At 36.6% G+C, this 25,251-nt stretch overlaps 1 protein-coding gene across 2 annotated transcripts in view; it reads right to left on the bottom strand.

Annotated features, from left to right (window-relative positions):
* Positions 1–25,251, bottom strand: part of SLAIN1 (SLAIN motif family member 1) — an 88,658-nt gene that overhangs the window by 42,720 nt on the left and 20,687 nt on the right. For both annotated transcript variants that reach the window (XM_007501483.3, XM_007501482.3), the window contains exon 2: positions 24,192–24,328. In XM_007501483.3, the coding sequence (XP_007501545.2) occupies positions 24,192–24,328 (137 nt within the window). The remainder of the gene's footprint in view (positions 1–24,191; positions 24,329–25,251) is intronic.

The following is a 25,251-nucleotide window of genomic DNA, read 5'->3' as shown; positions in this document are numbered from 1 at the left end:
ATAGTTTATCTGTACATAGTTGTTTACATGTTGTCTCTGATTTGACTGTGAGCTCTCTGAGAGCAGGTACTGTCTTTTCCCCTTCTTTGTTTTTTCCAACATTTAGAATGCTTCCTAATAAAGATTTTTAGTAAGCAATTAAAGTTCTTTAACTGAAATAGTTATTGTAGTTTATTGTACAGTTTTCTTGTCTACAGAAATTTTGAGGCCAGCCTAAAAAGTAAGAAACTTGGAATCTACTTATAGCAGCTACAAGGTACAGAGAGAGAGAGTGCTTGGATTCAAGTTCAAATCCCATCTCAGATATTTTCTAACTATGTGCTGCTGGGCAAGTCACTTAACCACTCAGTCTCATTTCTCTTTATCTGTAAAATGGGAATAATAATAGACCCATCTCTAAAGGTTGTTGTAAAGATCAAATAAGTTAACATATACACCTCTTTGTAAATCTGAACAAGCTATACAAAAGCTAGCTATGTCAACATCACCATCATCATCATCATCATCTCATCCCCAATATGATAAAGATCCTCTACTTGAGATTAACATATGTCCTTTAGCTTCTTTGTCAGTTCCCTTTTTATTTGGTAAACCAGAAAGAGACAATTTTCACAACAATTTGCAATTTTGTTTTACTATCAGAGTATACTGATTTACACTGCTAATAACTATCATTATAAAGCTTGTTCCTTAGCATTTGCTCCATAACAACCACAAGAAAATGAGGCTTATGTTGGAATTCAAGGTCTTTACAGAGTATGCTTCTGAAAGGAAAAGAACTAAGTAACCTTTGATGTCTCATATTTTATAAACTACTTCGATAGTTGTGAGAGCATATCATAAATGGTTATTTTGCATTACTGCCCTCCAGAGATTTAATGTTTGGACTAAAATTGCATCATTGTAATTCCCTAAAGAGCTCACCTTCTATTCTCATACCAGAAATGTACTTTCTTACCTCTTAGAATCCTTAGCTTCCTTCAAGGCTTCCAAGATAAAGGCTTCCCAAGGAAGCCTTTCTTGAGACCCCCTACTTCTTAGCATTCTCTCCTTCCTCAAATTATCATGTATTTACTTATATTTACATAGATATAATTCTGAGAGGGATATCAGGAACTATTTAGTCTGAACTCATTATTTTATGGATACGCAAATCTAGACTCAAGAGAAGATAAAAGTAATTTGCCCATGGGAGCAGCTGGGTAGGACAGTGGATTGAGAGCCAGGCTTAGAGATGGGAGGTTCTAGGTTCAAATCTGGCCTCAGACGCTTCCTAGCTGTGTGACCCTGGGCAAGTCACTTGACCCCCATTGCCTAGCCCTTACCACTCTTCTGCCTTGGAGCCAATACACAGTATTGACCCCAAGATGGAAGGTAAGGGTTAAAACAACAACAACAACAAAAATAATTTGCCAAACTTCTCAGAAGTGGAGCATCCATTTAACCAGGACCTCCAGACCCATACAACTGTGGTTATCAATCTGCTTCCAGTTTCACAGTTAGTCCAGCTTGATCAATTTGGCTAAAGAGAGATGTCTGATTTTAACAACCTGGAGCTCTCAGGATGATCAACAAACATCAACCACCTCTCTTTAGCTATCTGAACAAGATTCTAACATCTGAATGGCAGTTATCCAGGGCTAGATCTTTCATCTGTTTCAGCTTCTTACTCAGATCCATCATTAGTTGTCTCCTGTTGTCCATGGCCACAGACCCTGATTCTAATGCAGTTAAGGAATCAATCAACCCTTTCATTTTATAGAGGCAGAAAAGTGAGGCCAAGAGTAATAAAGTAATTTTTCCCAAATAACAGATACCAGTTACGTAACACTTTAAGGTTTACAAAACTGAAAATATTATTTTAGTGTCTCATGTACTGCTAGCAAAGGGAAACTGCCCAGAAAAAAATGTGGGGTGAAGGTGAACACTTGACTTGTAAATCAAGGCTTAGCTCACAGCACCTCCTACCAGAACCAAAAGCCAACTGCCAAATTCCCAGATTTTCAACTTAACAATAGGATTGAGTCGATGAGTTTATAGTAAATTGCTACTTGAATTTATGTTTCAAAAAATGAGTTACAAATATGAATAAATTCCTTGTCTTTAAAAGCTAAGCATTTTAATTTATTTATATGTTGGTAATTATAATAATAGTTAGCATTTACACGGAACCTCAGGGTTTGAAAAGTTATATATATACACACATATATGTGTATATATATATATTTTTTTTTCCTCCTTGACTTATTTACCAGAGAAGACATGGGAGGCATTTGAGCTATAAATACACAGAAAAAAGACACAGTGGTTCAGTAGTCCATAATCTTTCTTTAAGGTTTGTCTATTTGCCTACTTAATAGCAGGTGAGATTGCTCTATATTAGCAGAATCAGTCTAAAAAAGCAGCAAAGAAGATGGAAGTAAGAAGAGACTATGTGGGCTAAAAATATCTATTATCCTCCAGTATATATTACTTAATATTGGTCATTTTAGATTGACAGATTCCTATAGAAAACTAGTGAAAGTTAGGTGCCTTTCAGAAGAGAGATGTCTGTCTCTCCCTATGAAGAGTAGAGAAATCCCCCTCCCCAAGCAGCTTTATGTATATATTTTTTTTTCCTTTTCCCCCTTTCTTTTTATGAATCTCTAATAGCTCTGACAGTAAGCATTTAAAAGCTTAAAAGAGATTAGAAACCAAGTAATGGTGATGGAAAGTTCCCATGAGGCTTAAAGTTATAATCTTGACTCCCAATATTAAATGTTTTAGTCTGAAAGACCTTGGCCATGTCAAAATTCTGACTCAACTTATCAATTACAAACTTAAGGAATGCTCCCTTGAGTTCAAGAACACTGGGAAACTTAAGGAGGGTAGGACAAGACAAAGAAAATCTAACATGCACAAACAGTGTATCTTACACAGGTAGTGGTAGGTGACCAAAAGAGAAGTATTTAATTTCCCATAAATTCTGAGTTTACTTGTTTACCCTTGGACATTGCTTTGGGTTGACGACTCAGGACAGTGCCCCTGTCCTCTCCCCTTCTCTAATAAAGGCCACATTTTTTCTGCCAAGCATTTTATCCAGCCTCCCTTCTGCTCATTAGAGTGACTTTGGGGTGCACACCCTGAGACTTCACTCCACACGAAACCTATTGGACTATCTTTTTATTTCATTGTCAAACATAATATACCCTGGCCATTAGCATTAAGAGTCAAAATAATGGGGCCTGAATCATCTCTATTGTCACAGCCAAATCAACAAGAGTTAATTATGAATTTAATATTGAAAAGGTTTTCTTAAACTAAAGAATGTTTCTTTGCTAATATTTAGATTTGGTAAATAATAATAATGATAACTGGCAAGTAGTTCTACTGCTTCCTTAACAATGTGTCTTAGGACCAGTCACCTAATCCCTCTGGGCTTCACTTGACTCAACTATAAATAAGGGTGTTAGATTTAACCTCTAAGTTCCATTTTAGCCCTAAATCTATGATACTTTGAACATACACTTACCTTCACATGCAACCTCAACAACAATATAGCAATAGTTTTTCACTAGGTCTAGCTATCTAACTTTAAAACTCAGAAATCCCACACATTGCCAGACTCTACTTCATTTGTCTCTTTGGGCTAGTTGAAAAACACAAGTGTGAAGAGAAGCAAAAATCTCAGGGGCTATTCTTTTTACATTGTATGAAAGAAGGTTTTCATAGTCTCCCTATTCAGTTTGCAGTCAGGGCAACCGAGGCAGAGAGGGTAGATTTATTTAAAAAAATAAACTTAACACCAAATAATAGCATATTTACTGGACAAAGGAAACAAATTTTTATGTGTTCCTAGGCACAAAGTGCCAATTATTGAAAAGGAGTAAAAATATTTTATAATTTAGAAAATAAAGTCTATGTAAAAATCAGTTATCTAGTTATGAAAGAAAAGCTAAAGCCTAATAATGTTAATTATGTACTATGTATGTAAATCATGATGTTCGGAAAAACAGCAATTTAAGATGAACTACATGGAAACTGATTTCTAATCAACTATGATTTCTAATAGAATGGATTGAAAAACATTAAAATAGACTATTGAAGGAAGGTGCTGAATCTATTTCTATAAAGACCTTTACAAACAAGTCTTTTAGTCTGGTATAATTCTGAATTCAGTGTCACAAATCATATGAGGCTCTGGTTAGTAAGAGAAAGATTAAGTCAAGAATCAATTAGAAAACAAAACAGTATATAATCAAGTGCTAAAATGTTAGCAAAAATAATGATATATGTGACCTGGAACACAGTTTCCTCATCGGTAAAAAGGGTTTGGACTAGTTGGTTCCAAAGCCCTTTACACTCTAAATCTATAATCCTGGGAGATGCTTGTGCTCTAAATCTTAAGTCTTGACTCACCATAAAAATTTCCAATCAAACTGCTCAGTATGTTACAGTAGACCATAAGTACTATAATGTTTCAGAGAAGGGGGTGATTAATGTGGCCTGGAATTGAGTACAGGTAGGCTTTATATGAAGAAGTTGGTATCTAGGCAAGGCTTCATTGACAAGTAGTGGGACACAAAATCTAGATAGCCAATATTAGAATCAGGAAAACTAAAATCATACCCAGACACAAGTTACCCCCAAGCAAATTGCTTAACCTCTCATGGAACTCAGGCAAGTTACAGAAGAGGGCAGCTAGGTGGAGCAGAGGAAAGAGTGCTGAAATAGAATAATAAATTGAAGAGAACTATTTCTCTTATTGAAATACAGAGGTAAACTGAGGGGAAACTGTTACTACTTGAAATAGAATAATAGACTGAGGAAACTATTACTTGTTGAAATAGAGAGGTAAACTGAGGGATAAACATTCTGCAATGACTGCTGTCATCTGGCTTATGACTAGAGAGAGAGCTACTAATGGAACCTGAAGCTGTTCAGTTGTAATGGAGGTAGGAATAAGGGATACTGATATACAGGGGAACATTCTGGGGATGCTCTGGGGTTCTGCCTATTGATCCCTACTGATGGCTGATGGATCAACATATCTTTTCTCCTCCCCCCCCTTTCACTCTCTCCCTTCTCCAACCCTCTTCCTCCTGCCACCCTCTCCTCCCAATTCTTCCCTCCCTCCTGAGTGAACTATAAAAATACTCTAGTTGCTTTCTCAGTCAAGGGGTTTATTGGGATAACGGGATGGGAAACTGAGGTAAGAGGGATGAGGATGTCCCTAATATAAAATGAGAAAGAACTGGGAGTTTGAGAAAGTAGTCCAGTCACAAGCTGTGACTCGTAAGACATGAGGGAGATGGAGGACAACAGCTTTTTAAATCTTTTTTCTTCTTCCTCACAAAATCAGCAAGGTCTCTCAGCTTAACCCCAGAGAGAAAACAAAGTCCAAAGTCTCTCAGTTTCTCCTGGCCAGTTCAACTCTCTCCAAGAGACCACCAACTCAAAAGCCAAGTTTCTCCTTCTTGTCAACTTCAACTGTCCAAAGCCAGAGAACCCCAAAAACTAAGTCATCCCCACCAGGGTCTTTCAGCCAGCTTCTCAACCTCCAGAGAGAGAGAGAGAAAGAGTGACCCCAAATCCAGACCCCTCCCTCTGGTCAACTCAACTGCCAATTCCTGGGAAGATTCCATTTTGGAAACTCCTTCTTTTGATTGACAGATAAATCTCCAGGTTAGGTTCCCAGTTTCTTGCATCTTGGTTTACAAGTTCTCTCCATGCCTCTACTACAGTGCTTGGCCTGGAGTCAGGAAGACTTATCTTCCTGAGTACAAATCTGGCCTCAAACACTTACTATGTGATCCTGAGCAAGTCACTTTACTGTTTGTCTCAGTTTCCTCATCTGTAAAATGAGCTGGAGAAAGAAACGACAAACCACTCCAACATCTTTGCCAAGAAAACTCCAAATAGGGTTACAAAGAGTCAGACAAGTCAAAAATGACAACAAATGACACACAAAATTACAGAAAAGTTGCTGAACTGTACAACCCAAGTACAGTGTTTTCATAATTCAAGCCCTCAACATAAATGAAATCATAGTTGGACTAAACAGTTTGTAAAAATAGGAGTGTAATTTAGGCATTTAAACTATGGGGGGAAGGCATGAAGAAGGGAAAGGAAGCTGAATATGCACAAAAAGGCTCATTTGATTCAAATGGAAAAGTTCATGTTAGGGAAATGATGGTAAATAAAGGTTCCTGGGGTCATTGTATTGAGGACATTCATAGGTAGAGAAAGGAATAGAGGCTTCATACAAGAGGCAATTGGGGAACTATCAGATTTATATGATGAAATGCCTCCCATTTATCAGGCAGCTATCTTCTGATCTAGTTGGAAAACAGTGAGTTATAGAGAAGATATATAAATTTTATGAGTAAAAAAGAATGAGGACTTTCTGATCCAGGAAAGCCTTGAAAGTCTGATTGGATATGAATGAAGAATGAAAGAAGTACCAATTTTCATTGCTTTAACAACAGTACAAGATGATTCAGTAGGATGAGAACTTAGTAACTTATTAATTCAAGAAAGACAAAAGCAATGAATGTTTTCAGGCAGTCAATATGCATTTATTAAGAACTAAGTGTTAAGTTCTGGGATAGAAAAACATAATACATATAGAAACAAAGACAGTCACTGTCCTCAAGGAGCTTACAACTTAATGGGTAGAAACAATGCAGAATAAAGCTGATAAGTTGGGAGAGGCATGATAGAAAATCTAAAGCATTTGAAAAGCAGGGTAGCTGAATAGAAATGTGGAAAAAAGTCAGTGCTGAGCCTCCACCTTAAATAGAGGTTCTGGAGCCTTATTGCCAAGTCCTCTAATTAGAGAATACAATCAGAAGGGCAAAAAGTACTAATGGGACATGAGTTCGAGACAGATTTCATCTTATAAAATAAAGGCATTTCCCAGTGATGACTTTCCTGAGGAAGAAGGAAGGCTAGGCATGCCTGATCCATAATCTAAGATAAACATCCTAGAATAAAACTTAAGATGCTTTCACAGGATGAAAAAGACAATAAAAAAACACAGGGAATGAAATGAGGAGTCAGAAAAGACAAGGTGCTGTAGTGGACAATATTCAGAAGATTGCATCAAAAAAGAAGGTGGGCTTATAAAAAGGAACTGAGATCTTTCCACTCTGTGTCCATCTTCCCTGAGCCCCATAGTGAACATTTTGAAATGAGAACATTGATTATGTACTATCTCAAAGTGATGCTATTTTGAACTGATAGCTTAAAGAATACATTAAACCCAACATAAATCAAAACTGCCCATTTCCCCTCAATTGAATATTTTAAAATTTCAAAAGGATTCAGTATTTCAATACCATTTTACATTCTCCAATGTTCTGCTATTATTGAGTGTTATTAATAATTTTGAAACTGAACATATCAATGTCTCCTTCCTTTTTGAAAATGTGAATGACATGAAAAGTTCAATTTTATTTTAAACAACCATCACCTTGACAAAGTGTTCAGAATAGAATCCATCTGAAAAATCTAAGCAAAAGAGAGAAATAATGCATGAAATCATATACTGAATATGAGAGAATCAGGTAAAAACTGGTTTTAAAATTACCCAAGTGCAAACAAATGTGAGACACTGGCCAAGGTATTTGGTAATATTTTCATTGCTATTAAACACCACCCCTAAAGTATAACCAACCATTCTAGAAATGCTTTTTCTAGGAAGCAGTTGTTATGTTAAAATGATTCACTATCACTTTGACCTTCCAGGCTATATAACTGCTTCCCCACTCTATCTGTACTGCTGGACAAGAATACTGTAGTTTTGGGTTCTCGTGAGTTCTCAATTTAAAACATCATTCTATTACAACCTGGCAGAAGCACCAAGATTCCACCTTAATCATATTCCTCTAAACTTGCCTATTTCTTCTTAGGATATAATACCCACAGGCTTCAAACCTTAGAATCATTCATATGTGTCTTTTTTGCTTTATATCACTTACATTTCCCATCGTATTCTTCCCCCAAACTAACCTAAGGAAAAGGTCAGCAAAACTTATCACTAAAAAAGTCCATATCTATGTTGTCCTCTTCACCTCACCCCTACCTCTATAAAGAAGTAGTAGAGGAGAATCTTTTCATATCATTTTGAGGCCAAGCTTGCTCTCTATAACTTCACAGGATTCAGTTAAGTTTTTTATTGTACCATTTATACTATATTGTCATCATATATATTGTTTTCCTGGTTCTGTTTATTTCATTCTGCATCACCACCATGACAACCTGGAGTATGAAGTGGAGTATCTTGTTTTCGAGAGATGATGCATGGTGCTGTTTTCTATATCCAGAAGTTTGGGGCAATTATCTTGTGTTTTTTGAATTAGGGTGTTTATATTGTTTTTTAATGTCATGCTCTTATGGAACACCTATGATCTTTACATTATCTGTAGATATCATGCCAATCACTTTAGTTTGTACAGAAGCATGTTCTTTTAATATTGTCACTTTTTGACTCTCTTCTATTGATTTTCCTCTATTTTTGTATTCCAAATTCATTCACCTTTCTTTTGCTTCCTTGAAGATTCTCCAACATGAATTCATTGTTTTCTAAAGTTCTAATTGAATTTTTAAAAAATTAGTGCCCTAAGAATTATAAATTCTGATATTTATTCCTCATTTTTTTCACTTACAGATATCATTTTGAACCATTCCAGAACTTCTGATGACTTTTCCATGCTTTCTTGGAATTCCACAGTACTGTATCACTAGAAATTATTTAATTTTCTTTTGTCTTATAAATCCATTACACATCTTCTCTCCAAGAACTTAATAATGACCTTTCCATCTGCTTTTTTTCAAATTAATTTATTTAGTCAATTTAGAACATTATTCCTTGGTTAGAATAAATCACAATATTTTCCTCCCTCCCCTCCACCCACCTTTCCCACAGGTGACACACAATTCTACTGGGTATTACATGTGTCCTTGATCAGAACCTATTTCCATGCTGTTGACGTTTGCACTAGGATGTTTATTTAGAGTCTATATACCCAACCATAACCCCTCGATCCATGTATTCAAGCAATTGTTTTTCTATGGGATCTCTACTCCCACAGTTTTTCCTCTGAATGTAGATAGTGTTTTTTTCTCGTAGATTCCTCCAGGTTGTTCAGGATCACAGCATTGTCACTAATGGAAGAGTCCATGACATTCGACTGTACCACAGTGTATCAGTCTCTGTGTACAATGTTCTCCTGGTTCTGCTCCTCTCACTCTGCATCAGTTCCTGGAGGTTGTGCCAGTTCTCATGGAATTCCTCCACTTTATTATTCCTTTGAGCACAATAGTATTCTATCACCAACATATACCACAATTTGTTCAGCCATTCCCCAATTGAAGGAAATCCCCTCATTTTCCAATTTTTGGCCACCACAAAGAGTACAGCTATGAATATTCTTGTACAAGTCTTTTTCCTTATTATCTCTTTGGGGTACAAACCCAGCAGTGCTATGGCTGGATCAAAGGGCAGATAGCCTTTTAGCACTCTTTGGGCATAGTTCCAAATTGCCCTCCAGAATGGTTGGATCAATTCACAACTCCACCAGCAATGCATTAATGTCCCAACTTTGCCATATCCCCTCCAGCATTCATTACTTTCCTTTGCTGTCATGTTACCAATCTGCTGGGTGTGAGGTAATACCTCAGAGTTGTTTTGATTTGCATATCTCTGATTATAAGAGATTTAGAGCACTTTTTCATGTGCTTATTAATAGTTTTGATTTCTTTAACTGAAAATTACCTATTCATATCCCTTGACCATTTATCAATGGGAGAATGGCTTGATTTTTTGTACAATTGGTTTAGCTCTTTATAAATTTGAGTAATTAGACCTTTGTCAGTGGTTTTTGTAAGGAAGATTGTTTCCCAATTTGTTGCTTTTCTTCTAATTTTGGATGCATTAGTTTTGTTTGTAAAAGACTTTTTAATTTGACGTAATCAAAATTATTGATTTTACATTTTGTTATTTTTTTCTAGCTCTTGCTTGGATTTAAAGTCTTTCCTTTCCCAAATATCTGACATGTATACTATTCTGTGTTCACCTAATTTGTTTATAGTTTCCTTCACTATATTCAGGTCATTCACCATTCTGAGTTTATCTTGGTGTACGGTGTGAGATGTTGATCCAAACCTAATCTCTCCCATACTGTCTTCCAATTTTCCCAGCAGTTTTTATCAAATAGTGTGTTTTGGTCCCAAAATCTGGGATCTTTGGGCTTATCATAGACTCTCTTGCTGAGGTCATTTACCCCAAGTCTATTCCACTGATCCTCTTTTCTGTCTCTTAACCAGACCAAATTGTTTTGATGACCACTGCTTTATAGTATAGTTTGAGATCTGGGACTGAAAGTCCTCCTTCCTTTGCATTTTTTTCATGATTTCCCTAGATATCCTTGATCTTTTGTTCTTCCAAATGGACTTTGTTATGTTTTTTTTCTAATTCAGTAAAAAAGTTTTTTGGTAGTACAATGGGTATGGCACTAAATAAGTAAATTAATTTGGGTAGGATTGTCATTTTTATTATGTTAGCTCATCCTACCCATGAGTTATCAATGTTTCTCCAATTGTTGAGATCTAGTTTTAATTGTGTGGAGAATGTTTTGTAGTTGTGTTCATATAGTTCCTGTGTTTGTCTCAGCAGATAGATTCCTAAGTATTTTATGTTGTCTAGGGTGATTTTAAATGGAATTTCTCTAATTCTTGCTGCTGAAATGGGTTGGAGATATATAGAAATGCTGATCACTTATGTGGGTTTATTTTGTATCCTGCAACTTTGCTAAAGTTGATTATTTCAACTAGCTTTTTAGTTGATTCTCTAGGATTCTTTAAGTAGAGCATCATATCATCTGCAAAGAGTTATAGCTTGGTCACCTCATTGCCAATTGTAATACGTTCAATTTCTTTTTCTTCTCTAATTGCTACTGCTAGTGTTTCTAGTACAATGTTAAATAATAGAGGTGATAATGGGCATCCTTGTTTCACGCCTGATCTTATTGTGAAGTCTTCTAGTTTATCCCCATTGCAGATGATGTTTGCTGATGGTTTTAGACATATACTGTTTATTATTTTTAGGAAAGGCCCTTCTATTCCTATACTTTCTAGTGTTTTCAATAGAATGAGTGTTGTATTTTATCAAAGGCTTTTTCTGCATCTATTGAGATACTCATGTGATTTTTGTCAGTTTGCTTGTGAAATAGAAATGTTAATCTGTGTGACACTATTACTTATTGCAATCACTGAATGCTCTACCTTGAGACTAGAGAGTGATGCTATTAAGTATGAGGACACACTTGCCTATTTGCAATGGAAGTAGAGGTACTACAGAGATAGGGAGAGACAGAGACACAGGGGATACTGCTACAGGGGAATGCTGATGCAGGGTATTGCTCTGGGGTTTGCCTACTGATCCCTACTGATGACTGATGGATCAATCTATTTCCTAACATCCTCCTCCCTCTTCATCCCTCGCTCCCTCCCTTAAGAGCCCACTTCTGGAAGCTTTTTAGCTTCCTCCCTCCCCCCTGAGTGGACTATAAAATATTCTAGTTTTCTTTCTCAGGTAACAGGTTTATTGTGATAAGAGGATAGGAAACTGAGGTAAGAGGGATGAGGGTTTCCCTAAACTACAAGGAGAATTTAGGAGGGTTATGGAAATAATTAGTCTTGTCACAAACTGTGACAGAAAGACAGTCAGAGATAGAGAATAACAGTTATAATCTTCTTTCTGTTTTACAAAGCCACCAAGAAAACTCTCTCCTTCAGCTTGGCTTTCCTCCAACTGTTGGCCAGTCAAATCTCAGAGAGAGCAGAGGTTTCCCCTTGATCAGAAAGCTCAAATCCAAGTCAGCCCTACAAAGATCCTTCACTCATGGACAGAAGCTAATCAGGATCAGATCTCAGCTTCTTCTCCTTCAATCAGGTTCAACTCCCAGAGCCAGAGAGACAAAGTCAAAAGTTTTTAAGATCCTGCTTCCTCTCCTCTCTGTGGCCAGACCTTCAACTGCCTCTCCTGGGAACATTCCATTTGGAACCTTCTTCTTTATTGACAGGCAGGTAAGGTCCCCAGTTTCTCGCATCTTGGCTTACAAGTCCTCTCTCTCTCCATGCCTCTACCACACTTGTTAATATGGTCAATTATATGGATGGTTTTTCTAATATTGAAACATCCTTGCATTCCTGGTATGAATCCTACCTGGTCATAGTGAATAACCTATGTGATGACTTGCTGGAGTCTTTTTGCTAGCATCCTATTTAAGATTTTTGCATCTATATTCATTAGGGAGATTGGTCTATAGTTTTCTTTCTGTTTTTGAACTGCCTGGTTTTGGGATCAGTACCATATTTGTGTCATAAAAGGAATTTGGTAGAACGTCTTAGCTTATTCTGTCAAATAGTTTGTATAATATTGGGATTAGTTGTTCTTTGAATGTTTGGTAGAATTCATTTGTGAATACATCTGGTCCTGGGGATTTTTTCTTAGGGAGTTCTTTGATGGCTTGTTCAATTTCTTTTTCTGATATAGGGTTATTTAGGTATTCTATTTCTTTTTCTGTTAATCTAGGCAATTTATATTTTTGTACATATTCATGAACATCACTTAGATTTCCATATAATTGGGCATAATAGTTTTTAATAATTGCCTTAATTTCCTCTTCTTTAGAGGTGAGGTCTCCCTTTTCATCTCGGATACTGTCAATTTGGTTTTCCTCTTTCCTTTTAGTAATTAGATTGACATGTACTTTGTCTATTTTATTTGGTTTTTTTTTTCAAAGTACCAGCTTCTAGTCTTATTTATTAAATCAGTAGTTCTTTGAGTTTCAATTTTATTAATTTCTCCTTTAATTTTTAGGATCTCTAATTTAGTCTTCATCTGAGGATTTTTAATTTGTTCACTTTTTGGTTTTTTAATTTGCATGCCCAACTCATTGACCTCTACCCTCCCTAATTGGTATGAACCGAAGGCTATAAATTTCCTCCTGAATACTGTTTTGGCTGTATCCCATAGGTTTTGAAAGGATGTCTCCTCATTGTCAATTTCTTCAATGAAAGTATTAATTGTTTCTAAGATTTGTTCTTTAACCGGTTTTGAAGAATCATATTGTTTAATTTCCAGTTAATTTTTTATTTACCTCTCCATGTACCCTTACTAATTATTATTTTCAATTCATTGTGATCTGAAAAGGTTGCATTTATTATTTCTGCTCTTTTGCACTTGTTTGCAATGTTTTTATGCCCTAATACATGGTCAATTTTTATGAATGTACCATGTGCTCCTGAAAAGAAGATGCATTCCTTTTTGTCCTTATTTATTTTTCTCCACATATCTACTAACTCTAATTTTTCTAAGATTTCATTCACTTCTCTTACCTTTCTTATTTATTTTTTGGTCTGATTTGTCTAGTTCGGAAAGAGGAAGGTTCAGGTCTCTGACTAGTATAGTTTGCCTATTTATTGCATCCTTGAGCTCCACTAGTTTCTCCTTTAGAAATTTCGATGCTATGCCATTTGATGCATACATGTTGAATACTGATATTTCCTCATTGTCTATACTGCCTTTTATCAGGATGTAATTACCTTCCCTATCTCTTTTAACTAGATCTATTTTTACTTTGGCTTTGTCAGATATCATGATTGAGACTCCTGCCTTCTTTTTATCAGTTGATGCCCAATAGATTTAGCTCCATCCTCTTACTTTCACCCTATACATATCTACCTTCCTCATGTGTGTTTCTTATAGACAGCATATGGTAGGGTTTTGGATTCTAATCCACTCTGCTATTCACTTGCGTTTTATGGGTGAGTTCATTCCATTCACGTTCAGAGTAATGATTACCAGCTGTGTATTTCCCAGCATTTTGATTTCTACTCCTAGTCCTGCCTTTTCTTCTTTCACTATTTCCTTCTACACCAATGTTTGTTTTTAATCAGTCCCTCTAGTTCCCCTCCTTATTTTACTTCCCTTTCTACCCCCTTCTCTTTTTAATCCCCCCCCTTATTTTCTTTGCAGTCTTTTCAAAAGTACAACCCCATCCTCTCCCTCCCTTTTACTGCTTCCCTCCCCACCAGACCTTTTGTTACCCTTCTACTTCCCTATAGGGTGCAAGTCTCTTCTCTGCCCCAATGGATTAGATTGTTCTTTCCTCTTTGGTTCAATTTCAATGCACTTAAGAGTTGAGTATTTCCTATCTCCAATCTTTTTACCCTTCCAGTGTATTGATGTTCTCCCCCCCTCCCACCATAAGCTTCTTTACCCCCTTTTTTTTCATCTTTTAGTATTAACCTCTTTTTTTAGCTCTAGTTGTATATATACATGTGTGTATATATATTTATGAATACATATATCTATATACATACTTATATTTTGTCATTTCATTCTATACAGTTTGTCACTGTTCCCTCTAACTGTAATTCTTCTAGCTGTCCAGGTGATAATAACAATTTTTAAGAGTTACCAATGACCTCTTTTCTTATAGGGATACATATCATTTTAACTTATTAGGTCTCTTAAAAATTTTTTTATTTTTCTGTTTGTTTTGTTTTGTTTTTCTTTTTTCCCTCCTTTTAAATTACCTTTTGATGATTTGATGACCAATGTTTCTTAAATTGTCTCTCCTCAAATGATTTTCTAAATCTTCTGTTTTGTGAATGAGATGCTTCATATTTTCCTCAATTTTTTCATTCTTTTGGTTTTGTTTTATAGTGTCCTGCTGCCTTGTGAGGTCATTTAACTCTAGTTGTTGTATTCTGGTTCTTAAAGACTGGATTTCATCCCTGGCTTTTTGGTCAAACTTCTCCTTCTGGTCTGATTTTCTTTTGAGGTCATCTTTCATTCTCTTTACCTCATCTCTCATCTCCTTTGCCTCATCTTTCATCCTCTTTGCCTTATCTTTCATCTCCTTTGCCTCATCTTTCACCTCCTTTGCCTCATTTTCAAGTTGGTTGATTCTGGCTTTCAAGACACTATTTTCTGTTTCAAGATGACTTAACTTAGTTTTTAAGTTCTTTTCCCAGTTTTCTTAAGCCTCTATTAATTGTGTTTTGAATTGTATTTTGAGTTCTTCCAAAGCCTGTGTCCAATTTGCTGGAGTTTATGTGTTTTTGTTTGATGTTTCTTGATCCTCCTCTGTTTCGTTTGCTTTTTGTTCATTGCCTGTATAGAAGTTGTCAATTGTAATTTCTTTTTTCTTTTTCTGTTGTTTACTCATATTTACCCCTTCTTTATTCCCCACAGTTGTCTGTGCTCTTGCTCATCTCATTTTTTTGGTTTTGGGGTCTTCTGTCAGTCTACCCTCTTGGAGCTTTGTCAGAAGATCTCTTAGTGCAGACTGTGGGGGACAGGTATTGGAGCTTGAGCTTCCCTGTTTTCTGGAGGTTTCTGATTGGATTAAAGTCCAGTTGTCTGTGAGGGAGGGGTGTTGGAGCTTTAGCTTCCCTGACCTCTGAAGATATTTGATGGGACTAAGTTCAGCTGGGTTGGGCTAGATGTGCTTTGAGGCCAAAACCTCCTGGAATGCTGGAGCAATATGGAAGGTCTCCGCCACTGTGACCAGGCTGTCCCCTCTGTGCTCCCTATCCAGCTCCTTTCCAACCACCTGTCTTCAACACTCTGATCCTGGCACAGCCCTGTCTGCAAGGTACTCCTTCAAGACCAGCGCCTTTGCCCACCCAGAGGCTCCTGCTGCCGCTGGAGGCTTAGCGCTCTGGGGGAAGGGGGGGCATGTCCTGAGGTCTTCCTGCTTCCTTCCTCTTAAACCTGAGTGTTCTCAAATTCCGGCTTTTGGGGGGTGTACCTTTTGAATTGAGTCCAGCAGAGGGGTTCCTTTGCTCTGTCTTGTTGTTAGGTTTGATTTTCAGTTCCCTAGGAGCATTTAATTTGTAATCGGTAAGGAAGGGTTTTCAGAGGTCTGAACTTTTGCTGCCCCTAAGCCACCACCTTGACTTTCTCCTCCTTCTGCTTTTTAGGATCCTTTCTGTTGCTTTATGTGTTTATTTAGTTTCCTTCATATTAAAATCTCTAGCACATCAGACTTTTCCTACTACACTCTCCTAATGCTTTTTTATTCTTCCCCTCCTCCACCCCCACCTTTTATTAGACTAGACAATGAAGTTGCCTAAGTCTCCTTCCATATCAAGAAGATTTAGAATTCACTGGGCTAGATTCCTGGAAAGCAGATACCCCACATCCATATACAACCACACATCTGCAAAATTCAGCTGAATTTCAATCCCCTTTCCTTTATGCACAGACAGTTCCTTGCCCAAGCATTCCCTTGAATCCCTTCTTTCCCTTCTGTGGCTAAGTTGAATTGCTCACTACTACTTCTTGCAGGGTAGAGGGATCAAGAGTATGTTATGCACAGTCTCTGCAGATCTCTCTAGAGTATCCCTAACCTAGAAGCAGCTCCTGGTAGGAGACAGTATGATTTCCTCCCTCTTCTCTGTTGCCTTAAGGCAGTGGGAAGACATTAAGATATATACACAAAGATTCTATAGCAAGGAAGGGATCCAAAAATTGATCCAAGGCACAATTTCACAGGATCAATTTGTTCTTCCATGCAGGGATTATAAAGGCAGGTGGGGAAGAATGTTGAGTGAATATTTAGGATTAGGATTCTCTGATACTAATAAGGATTCTTCTTTGTTCAGATTCTCCCTTTTCCCATGGATGTAGTTGTTATCTCTTAACATCCAATACATAATTTCTCTTTGGATAAATTTCTGGAAGTCCCAAGGTTTGAAGAAAATCCACCAGTTTGCTGGTGCCAAGATCTAGAATTCTTCTGAGTATTCTTCATGCTTTTCCCTTTTCTTTGTACCACTACAAATTCAATTAGTTGTGAAGGCTCATTAATCCTGCCCCTACACTCTCTCAGATCTGTACCCTTTTCTCCATTTATATGGCTACCACCCTAATTTGGTTCCCATCACTTCTTTGCCTGGATAACTATAACAGCCTACTAATTGGTCTCTAGTCTTCCAGTTATTCCCCTCTCCAATCTATATCCTCCCTAAATTGCCAAAATAATCTTCTTTAAGTATAGATCTGATCAGAATATAAACTGGCTTCCACTGCCTATAAGATAAAAGATAAATTCCTTACCTGGCATTTAAAGCCTCTAGAATCTGGCCCCAGTCTATCTTTCTAGCCTGGTTTCATAAACCATATTACAGATAAAGAATACTAGCTCTTTCCCAAACAACATTCCATCACTTGCCTCTGCACCTTTGCACAAAGCTTCCCTCTCCCTCCCATGCCTAGAATACGTCTCAGAATCTTTTTCTTCTCCTAATTAACTCAATTTAGGTATTATCTTTCCACTGAAATTTTCTCCACTGTTCCTTCCTCCTCATTCTTACAGTTCTTAATGTATTCTCCTTCATTCTTCCTGGTGGTATATATGTATTATATGCCTCATAAAGATAAGAACTGTTTTGTTCACATCTTTGTGTATCCATGGTACCTTGCATACAGAAGTTTGGAAGCAGTTTGTTAAACTTAACTGAAGGTCATTAAAACTAATAGTAGTACTGAAAAATACAACATTGTTCTTTTAGTATTCTAAGATACTCGTGAAAGTATGCATAACTCACCTCATCTCGGTATTTCAAATTAGGATTTATCTTCTCAATAGGTCAAACCCTAGTCCAAATGTTTAAAATATATATACTGAAGAAAAGATTACAGTTCCCAGTGAGTTGTTTGTATGGACATTTGAGCAAGAAGCAGTTCCCCACTACTGTTGTGTAAGTAAATTCATACTTTCTTAAGAAACACCTCTTTTATTATATTGAGAAAATAAGTCAAGCACCATAGAAGATCACTACAAATGCTAGCAAAAGAAAAAGATCATGAACTATAATATGTATACATACATATGTGCCTATTTTCATATAGATATAAATACACATACATATACACACACATATATACATACATACAAACGCTTAGAGGTAAAACACAGACATTGGGGACACCCAGCCAATGCCAATCCTTTTCAGAATAGGATTCTGTCAGTTTCACCCAATGTTATCTAATCTTGAAGGCTAGTGAGTAGGGAGGGATAAGAGATAGTAGGGATTTCACACAGACTTTCTGTTTTAAATCTAAATTAAAACTGCATGCCAGAAAGTAACAACTAGCCATGTACCTGGGATATCTCTTTCTGAAGATCTCTAGGTTTCACTCTTCAAAGGGCAGAGAATTTTTATAAAAATTTCCCAAAATGAACTACTGAAAATGGCAGAGTATCTAATGCCTGGAAATCTGAGCTGAAGGAGATAGCATCTCAGGCCATGCAAGAAACACTGGCTGCGCTCCAGGAGACAGATGCTCAATAAGCCTCTTAACGTCTTCTTGGCTGAATTAGTAGTGTGGGTTTTTAAAATTAAATAGCCACCTTTAGAACTTACAAAAGTTTATACATTCGGCATTCTGGGTTGATATGAATTGCCTTGTTTTCTTCCACTGTTTAGGATTAGAGACTTTACCCATCAAGCTAATCAAGACAAGAGAGTAACTCAGAATTATATATAAAGATTTTGGAAAAGCCTCAAAGAGAAGGATGATAGTTGCCCTCATTTAGTTAGAACAACGTCCCAGGAGAGAGAAATGATCGCTAGAGAAATAGGACCTAAATATGTATGATCACAGTCAAGAAAACTATCACACAGCACACTAAAATGTGCCCTGTTTTGATTCCTCTAGTAAGAAAATTCAGCTGTATTGTTAAACTATATGACCATATTTAATAACTCATAATTAAACACCACACAAGGTGCTTCAAATAATTCAAATATCTAAATAATGTCCAAGTACTTAAAATTTTTAACTACACATCAGTGATATAAACTGACTTTTCTGGATATTATTATTTAGGACCAAGGACAATGACTTTTATGACATTTGACCACTTTATAAAGCTTTATAGTAAGTCTCTGACAATGGGAGAAAGTGGTTATTTTATTTATCCTTACAGTTAGGCAGTGAGGTGCCATGTCAAAATCTAAAACTTTAGGTATTATGTCTAGAGAAAGATGAGCAAAATCAGAGGCAGATATTTTAGAAATTGAATAAATGTTAAGCAAACAGTGAGAAAGAACAAAGAAAGAAATCAAAAATATATAAAATGCTTTGTAAATCTCAAAGTGCTATATAAACCCTAGCTCTTATTAGTACTAAATATGATCTGGCTCAACTCTCATTTTAAAGATTAGGAAGCTGACTTGAGAGCAGTGATGAGGGAATGATTTTCAGGAAACAAAAGAATACACACACACACACACATATCCTGATATATTCCTTACTCTCAATATGGAGAAAAGAGATGAACTTCAGAGTTTCATTTTTAAAATATATATATTAATGTTGCCTTTGTTTAGAATGAGTAGTTCTTCCCCCAATTTCCCACCCTGGTATCAATTTTCTATAAAACTGTCAAAATGATACTTCTAAAACCCAGGTCCTATCACTTTCTAACTTAACTCCAGATGTTCTCTGTTACCTCTACAATTGAATACAAACTCCTCTGTTTGTCAATGAAAGCCCTTCACAACCCACCTAATTCAATCTATCTTTCTGGCTTTTTTTCTATAAACTACTACTGCTGTTCTTAACATGCCTACTAATTTTCAAGACAAACTAACAAAAATAATAGCTAATGTTTAAATGGCACTTACTATGTGCCCGGCACTGTGCTAAATGTTCCAATCATTATCCCATCAACACATGATGTTCTATCTCCAATGTCCACAAATTGGCACTCACTGTTCCTTATACCTGGAACAGTTTCCCTCTCTCACCCCCACTTTTGAGAATCTTTGTCTTTCTTCAACTCAGCTCAAGTACCATCTCTAATGTGAAGCCTTTCTTGAAGCCTCCATTTGCTAATGTCTACTTCCAAAATTATGTGGTTTTAATTAAATCATGAAGATGGAAGAACTGATGGGAAAAAAAAGTTTGAGGATGCTGGTGAATCCACTGAGGATAGAGAGGTGATTCCAAAGGGCACAGTGGATTAATGGATTTATAGAAGTGGTCATAGGGATGACTTAATCCAACCCGAATAGTGATAAGAGTTTGGAACAAAGCTTGCAGCAGAGGAGAAAAGTCCTGGAACTTATTTCTAAGATGAGACAGATTATACTAGGTAACCTAATTGAAGGGAAGTATTTTAAAGTGGTTTATTGGCCATATGAACTTGGAGAATTGACTAGTTCCAGAAGTACAATTCTGAATATAAATGCTAGTGATATTCAGGTTGTACCTGCAAAGTATTTCATTCCCAAGATATTTTTCCATAGATTCAGCAATGGTGCCTCAAGAATTTATAACAAGCTACACATAGTGATTTGTGGTTTCATATGCAGTCCTCTTTTTCTCTTGCTTTTTAAAATATCTATATATTGGGAAATGTTCATCATGTAGACTAAGTTCATAGGAATAAAAAGGAATTTTTTAAGTTTATCATTTAATAACATGTTCATATTACTTTGTTCTTTAATATTTGCTCATGGAATTTATTTTATTATTGTGCATTCCCTATATGTCTCAGGGCATCTCAAAATATTTTTAACAAATATCTCATTATTCCCAAAATGACAGAAAAGTGCTTCCTTTTCTATCAGAAGAGAAAGTAGGCAGAGGTTAAGTGGCTAGCCCAAATCCCAAATGATGACAAGGCTTTTAAAATTCCACTTAAAATGAAAAGGGCAAAATAAAAAGTCTTTATCTGCCTTTTTCCAAAACCTTAATTAATTCTGAGTGCTTTCCTTTGTAGCTATTCCAAGTGTTTATTTAAAGACCTCAAAATAGATGTGTTTCTTAAAGTTTCAACCAATACAAAGTGTTTGTGAAATGTCCTCTCTCTCTATTAGTAGGAATTGCCTTATTACTGTAAGTTCTAAGTATTTCTCTACCATGATTCTAAATTCTAGAAACAGCCAGTTCCCTAAGGAGTAATCTCCCCCCCTAAATCTAGGAGATGGGCCAAATGAAGATTATTCTTTGGACCATGCCTTCATCTCACCTCTATCAATGAGCTGAATATTAAAGAATTTCCTCTTACAAATGAGAAAATTGAGCAATAATTAAGACAAAAGGACTTGGGCTTTGAATTGGAAAAAAGATGTTAATCTCCAATGACCCCCTTTCGGAAAAGAGCTAGGGAAAGAGGGAAGCGCAATCATAATGTTAATGATTTCTTAGTCCTTAGGACATCCAGGACAGAGACAGGCCTGGACACATGAGTATATGCTATAAACAGATCAATTTTTAAATGAAATACACAAAATTTCATTTATTATTTTGTTGGTTGTCTAGCCAACAAAATAGAAATACTATGGAGAAAAATTAAAAGGCTGTTCTATTTTTATCCTAGAGAGCTATGTATTAAAATATTCACCAGCACATCCCTGTGTAGATGACATTCTATAGAAATAGAAAGAATAACCAAGCTTTATTTATAATATCAAATCAGACTTAACTTGTATCATGCAGAAACCAGCATCATAGAAACCAACTAAGACAGACAGTGGATCAAAGGGAATACAAAAAATTCTGGAGAACCTTGAGATGATTTACATAAAATGACACAGAGTAATGTAACAATCTACACAATGGCTACATAATGTAAAGAAAACAATGAAAGACATCACAAGTCTCAATCAATGCAATGACTAATCTTGGCATCAGAGACTGAAGGTGGAACATACCTCCTTAGTAGAGAAGTAGAAGATTACAGCAATGACATGAGACCTACTTTGTTGGACAAGATCAGTATCAGATTCTTTTGCCTAATCATACTACTTTTGGAGGGTTCTAGGCTAGAGTGGGGGGCAAGGGCATGGTAGAAAGATGGAAGTCATTAGGAAATAATGGAATGTAAGAAAGAAAGAAATGTGTCAATAAAATATTCCCAATAGCCTAAAAATAAAATAATTCCTAAAAACAAAACAAAACAAAAAAATAGAACAAAAGAAAATGAAGGTTTCCAGGACTTTTGCAGCCATCAAAATTTCCAAGAGACAGAAGGAAGGCTCATTTCAATGTCAGGGCAAGATGGTCTGAAATCCATGGAAGGCACCAGGCCCAGATCAGGAATTGCCTTCCCCAAAGTCATTCCAGACCTTGGGAGGGGACTAAGAAACAGATTTTGAGGTTAAGCAACCTTGCTAAACTGAATTTAACTCCAGTAGAAATAAAATAGCCCAAACTCACAACTTATTCAGAAAAGCTCTGGGAAGCTGATTTCAAAAAAGATCATTATTATGGCATATTCAGAGAAAAGGGAACACTGAAGAAGATAAAAATCTAGTTCTTACATTTACATGGAAGACTAAGTTCGCTTTTGAAACATCTGCCCTTTTTTCCTTTTGAGCCATTTTCCCCTATGGTGAAAGCACTAGGTAAGTCTAAATGGAAAAAATTAAGAACCCTTGAAGAAGTCTAAAGAAGAGTTATATATTGATTTTTAAAACAACAGATTAGGAGGAAAGAGAAGAACCTGATAGGAGAAGGAGTAATTTTAATGATGACCAGTAGAGGAAATCTAGGAGTGAAACCCAAGGATTTGTTGGTGATATGAGAGACTAACAGGTCCCTCAGCATAATTTAAGAACTGCTTCAACATTTCCACACCCCATAATGCTTCATAAACCCATAAGAAACTGAAAATCAAGACTAGTACCCTAGGTACAAGGGAAAGGGACTAACAAAGGGTTATCATAATTGATATCTTAAAACTCAGCCACATATGTTCAGTAAACCTTAGGGACAGCTGGGTATCTCAGTGGATTGAGAACCAGGCAGAGACAGGAGGTCCTAGGTTCAAATCTGGCTTCAACCACTTCCTAGCTGTGTGGCCCTGGGCAAATCACTTGACCTCCATTGCCTAACCCTTACCACTCTTCTGTCTTGGAACCAATACACAGTATTGAGTCCAAAATGGAAGGTAAGAGTTTTTTTTTTTAATTTCCTGAAACATTTATTTACTAGTATTTTTTAATACAAGAGTGAAAAAAAGAGGTACAAGAATTTGTTTATCACTATCATTCAGAGTGACAAAAAGGGTCTCTTGGCAAACAAAAGAAAGGAGAAGATACAAGTGCAAATATTCACAAGTGTATTTTAATAAAATTCCAAGATTTTGAAAAGTAACATCTTCAAGGAAGAAGCTTGCTAACTCCTAAAATCCAGAGAATGAACTGTTGCAGAAAAATGCCAGAAAACCTTGTGAATTGTGAATTTCAAAACTACTCAACCCTGTTCAAACCATTCTTTAGAGGATGGGATTTGGCTATTTCCTGATCAATAACAATAGAGATACTTGGAATGACAGAATCAGGTCTTGGAAACTACAATCTCCACCCTACTCAAGGTAATAGGATTTAGAAAGGGCTGCAGCAAAGCTCAAGATTTAATTATTTGAGAATATGACCTTCAACAGACATGTGCAAAGGGGACAGACCTCTGGGCGGTCCTGAGTGAAGCTAGAGCCACCGTTGGCACAAGTGAGACACAGGAAGTGAGGTAGAGGAGAGCTGAGGAGGCTGGGACTTCCTGTGTGGAGAGAGAGTGTGGTGGTTGGAGCCTGGTGCTTGGAGTGAAGGCCCTCAGACTGTTTATCCATTTTGGTCACATGAGTGATAGGGACTGATCTCTTTTCTTTGCCTCGGCTATCCAAGGCCTTGGGCCTTTGGCCCAGCCTAATCAGAGGGGGTATTTAAGCCCTATTCCCTTCTCTCCTCTCCTCTCCTCTCCTCTCCTCTCCTCTCCTCTCCTCTCCTCTCCTCTCCTCTCCTCTCCTCTCCTCTCCTCTCCTCTTCTCTCCTCTTCTCTCTCTCTCTCTCTCTCTCTCTCTCTCTCTCTCTCTCTCTCTCTCTAATACCTTTCTTCCTCCTGTTAGTAATTAAAAAAACTCCATAAAAGGTTGACTGCTGACTTGAGTTTTCATTTAGGAATTACATAGCTGAATTCCTTGGCGACCTTAAATTAATATATGTCAGTCTTTTAAAGTGATTTCCATATCACACAAGGCAATACTGCAAAACCTGATTGTATAAATACACAAATGATTTATACAATTCATGAACTACATGTATCATTTGCAATGATACAACTTTGAAAATTTAAATCAAAGCAGAAGTTGTTAGATGCAACCAAATATATCCAAACTTACCTTGCTCCAATCTGAAGCAAAGTGAACGTTTTGCAGCTTCCATTTCAGGTGTTGGATTATCTAGGACCCGTCGACACCACTGCAGAGGGCTCATTGAATTCTCTGGTAGACTGCATGCTTTAGAAGATGTGTACAACCTTAAGTGAAAAAAAAAATACAATTTTTGGCGTCCTTATATTGCCTTTTCTCTAGAGTATAACAGTATACAATCTGTATTTTTTTTTTAATTTTTTAATCCCTTACCTTCCATCTTGGAATCAATACTGTGTATTGGTTTCAAGGCAGAAGAGTGGTAAGGGCTAGGCAATGGGAGTTAAGTGACTTGCCCAGGGTCACACAGTTGGGAAGTGTCTGAGGCCAGATTTGAACCTAGGACCTCCTGTCTCTAGACCTGGCTCTCAATCTACTGAGCTATCCAGCTGCCCCCTGTATATTTTTTAAAAGTTTAATTTTAACTTTCAATTAGCTAGAAATATCTTTCAACAATTCTATAAATAAAATATTTCCCAACACCAGATAAATATTTCTGAGAAGAAATCAAACTTTCAACTTATTAGCCATTTAAGTCCTGTGTAGGGCAGGCTTTTTATGCCCCAAAAGGGATAATTCCATTCCTATTCCATGGCATTCTTTCATGCTAGAGTCCACATCTTGATTTTATAAACCCTTATTTACATTCTATACTCTATTTGCCACTTGCTTCTCTCTAATACCAGCCAAAAAAATTATCTATATGGGAAGGTACATATCAAGAGAAGACTCTTTATATTTCCAGTTGTGTTTCCTGAATGTTCTATAACAATAGTACCATACAATAGCAATTGCTGATGCTCAAAATAGTAACCTTATACACCTTAAAACAACTGTTAACAAAAAGGATTTAACAAATGTGTTTTCCTTAGAGAATTAATCGAATTCAATTAACCAGACCACACCATTCCCTGATTCCAGAGTAACTGAAATCAGGTTAATTGTGGTGTTGCTTAAACTAGCGATTCTTATTCTAATTACAAATCATAGTCATTTAAGTTATTTCCCCTAAGGGACTCTTAGTTCCAGT

Source organism: Monodelphis domestica, chromosome 8 (assembly GCF_027887165.1).
Source record: "Monodelphis domestica isolate mMonDom1 chromosome 8, mMonDom1.pri, whole genome shotgun sequence".
Classification (NCBI taxonomy): domain Eukaryota; kingdom Metazoa; phylum Chordata; class Mammalia; order Didelphimorphia; family Didelphidae; genus Monodelphis; species Monodelphis domestica.
This window is presented reverse-complemented; position numbering and strand designations above follow the sequence as displayed.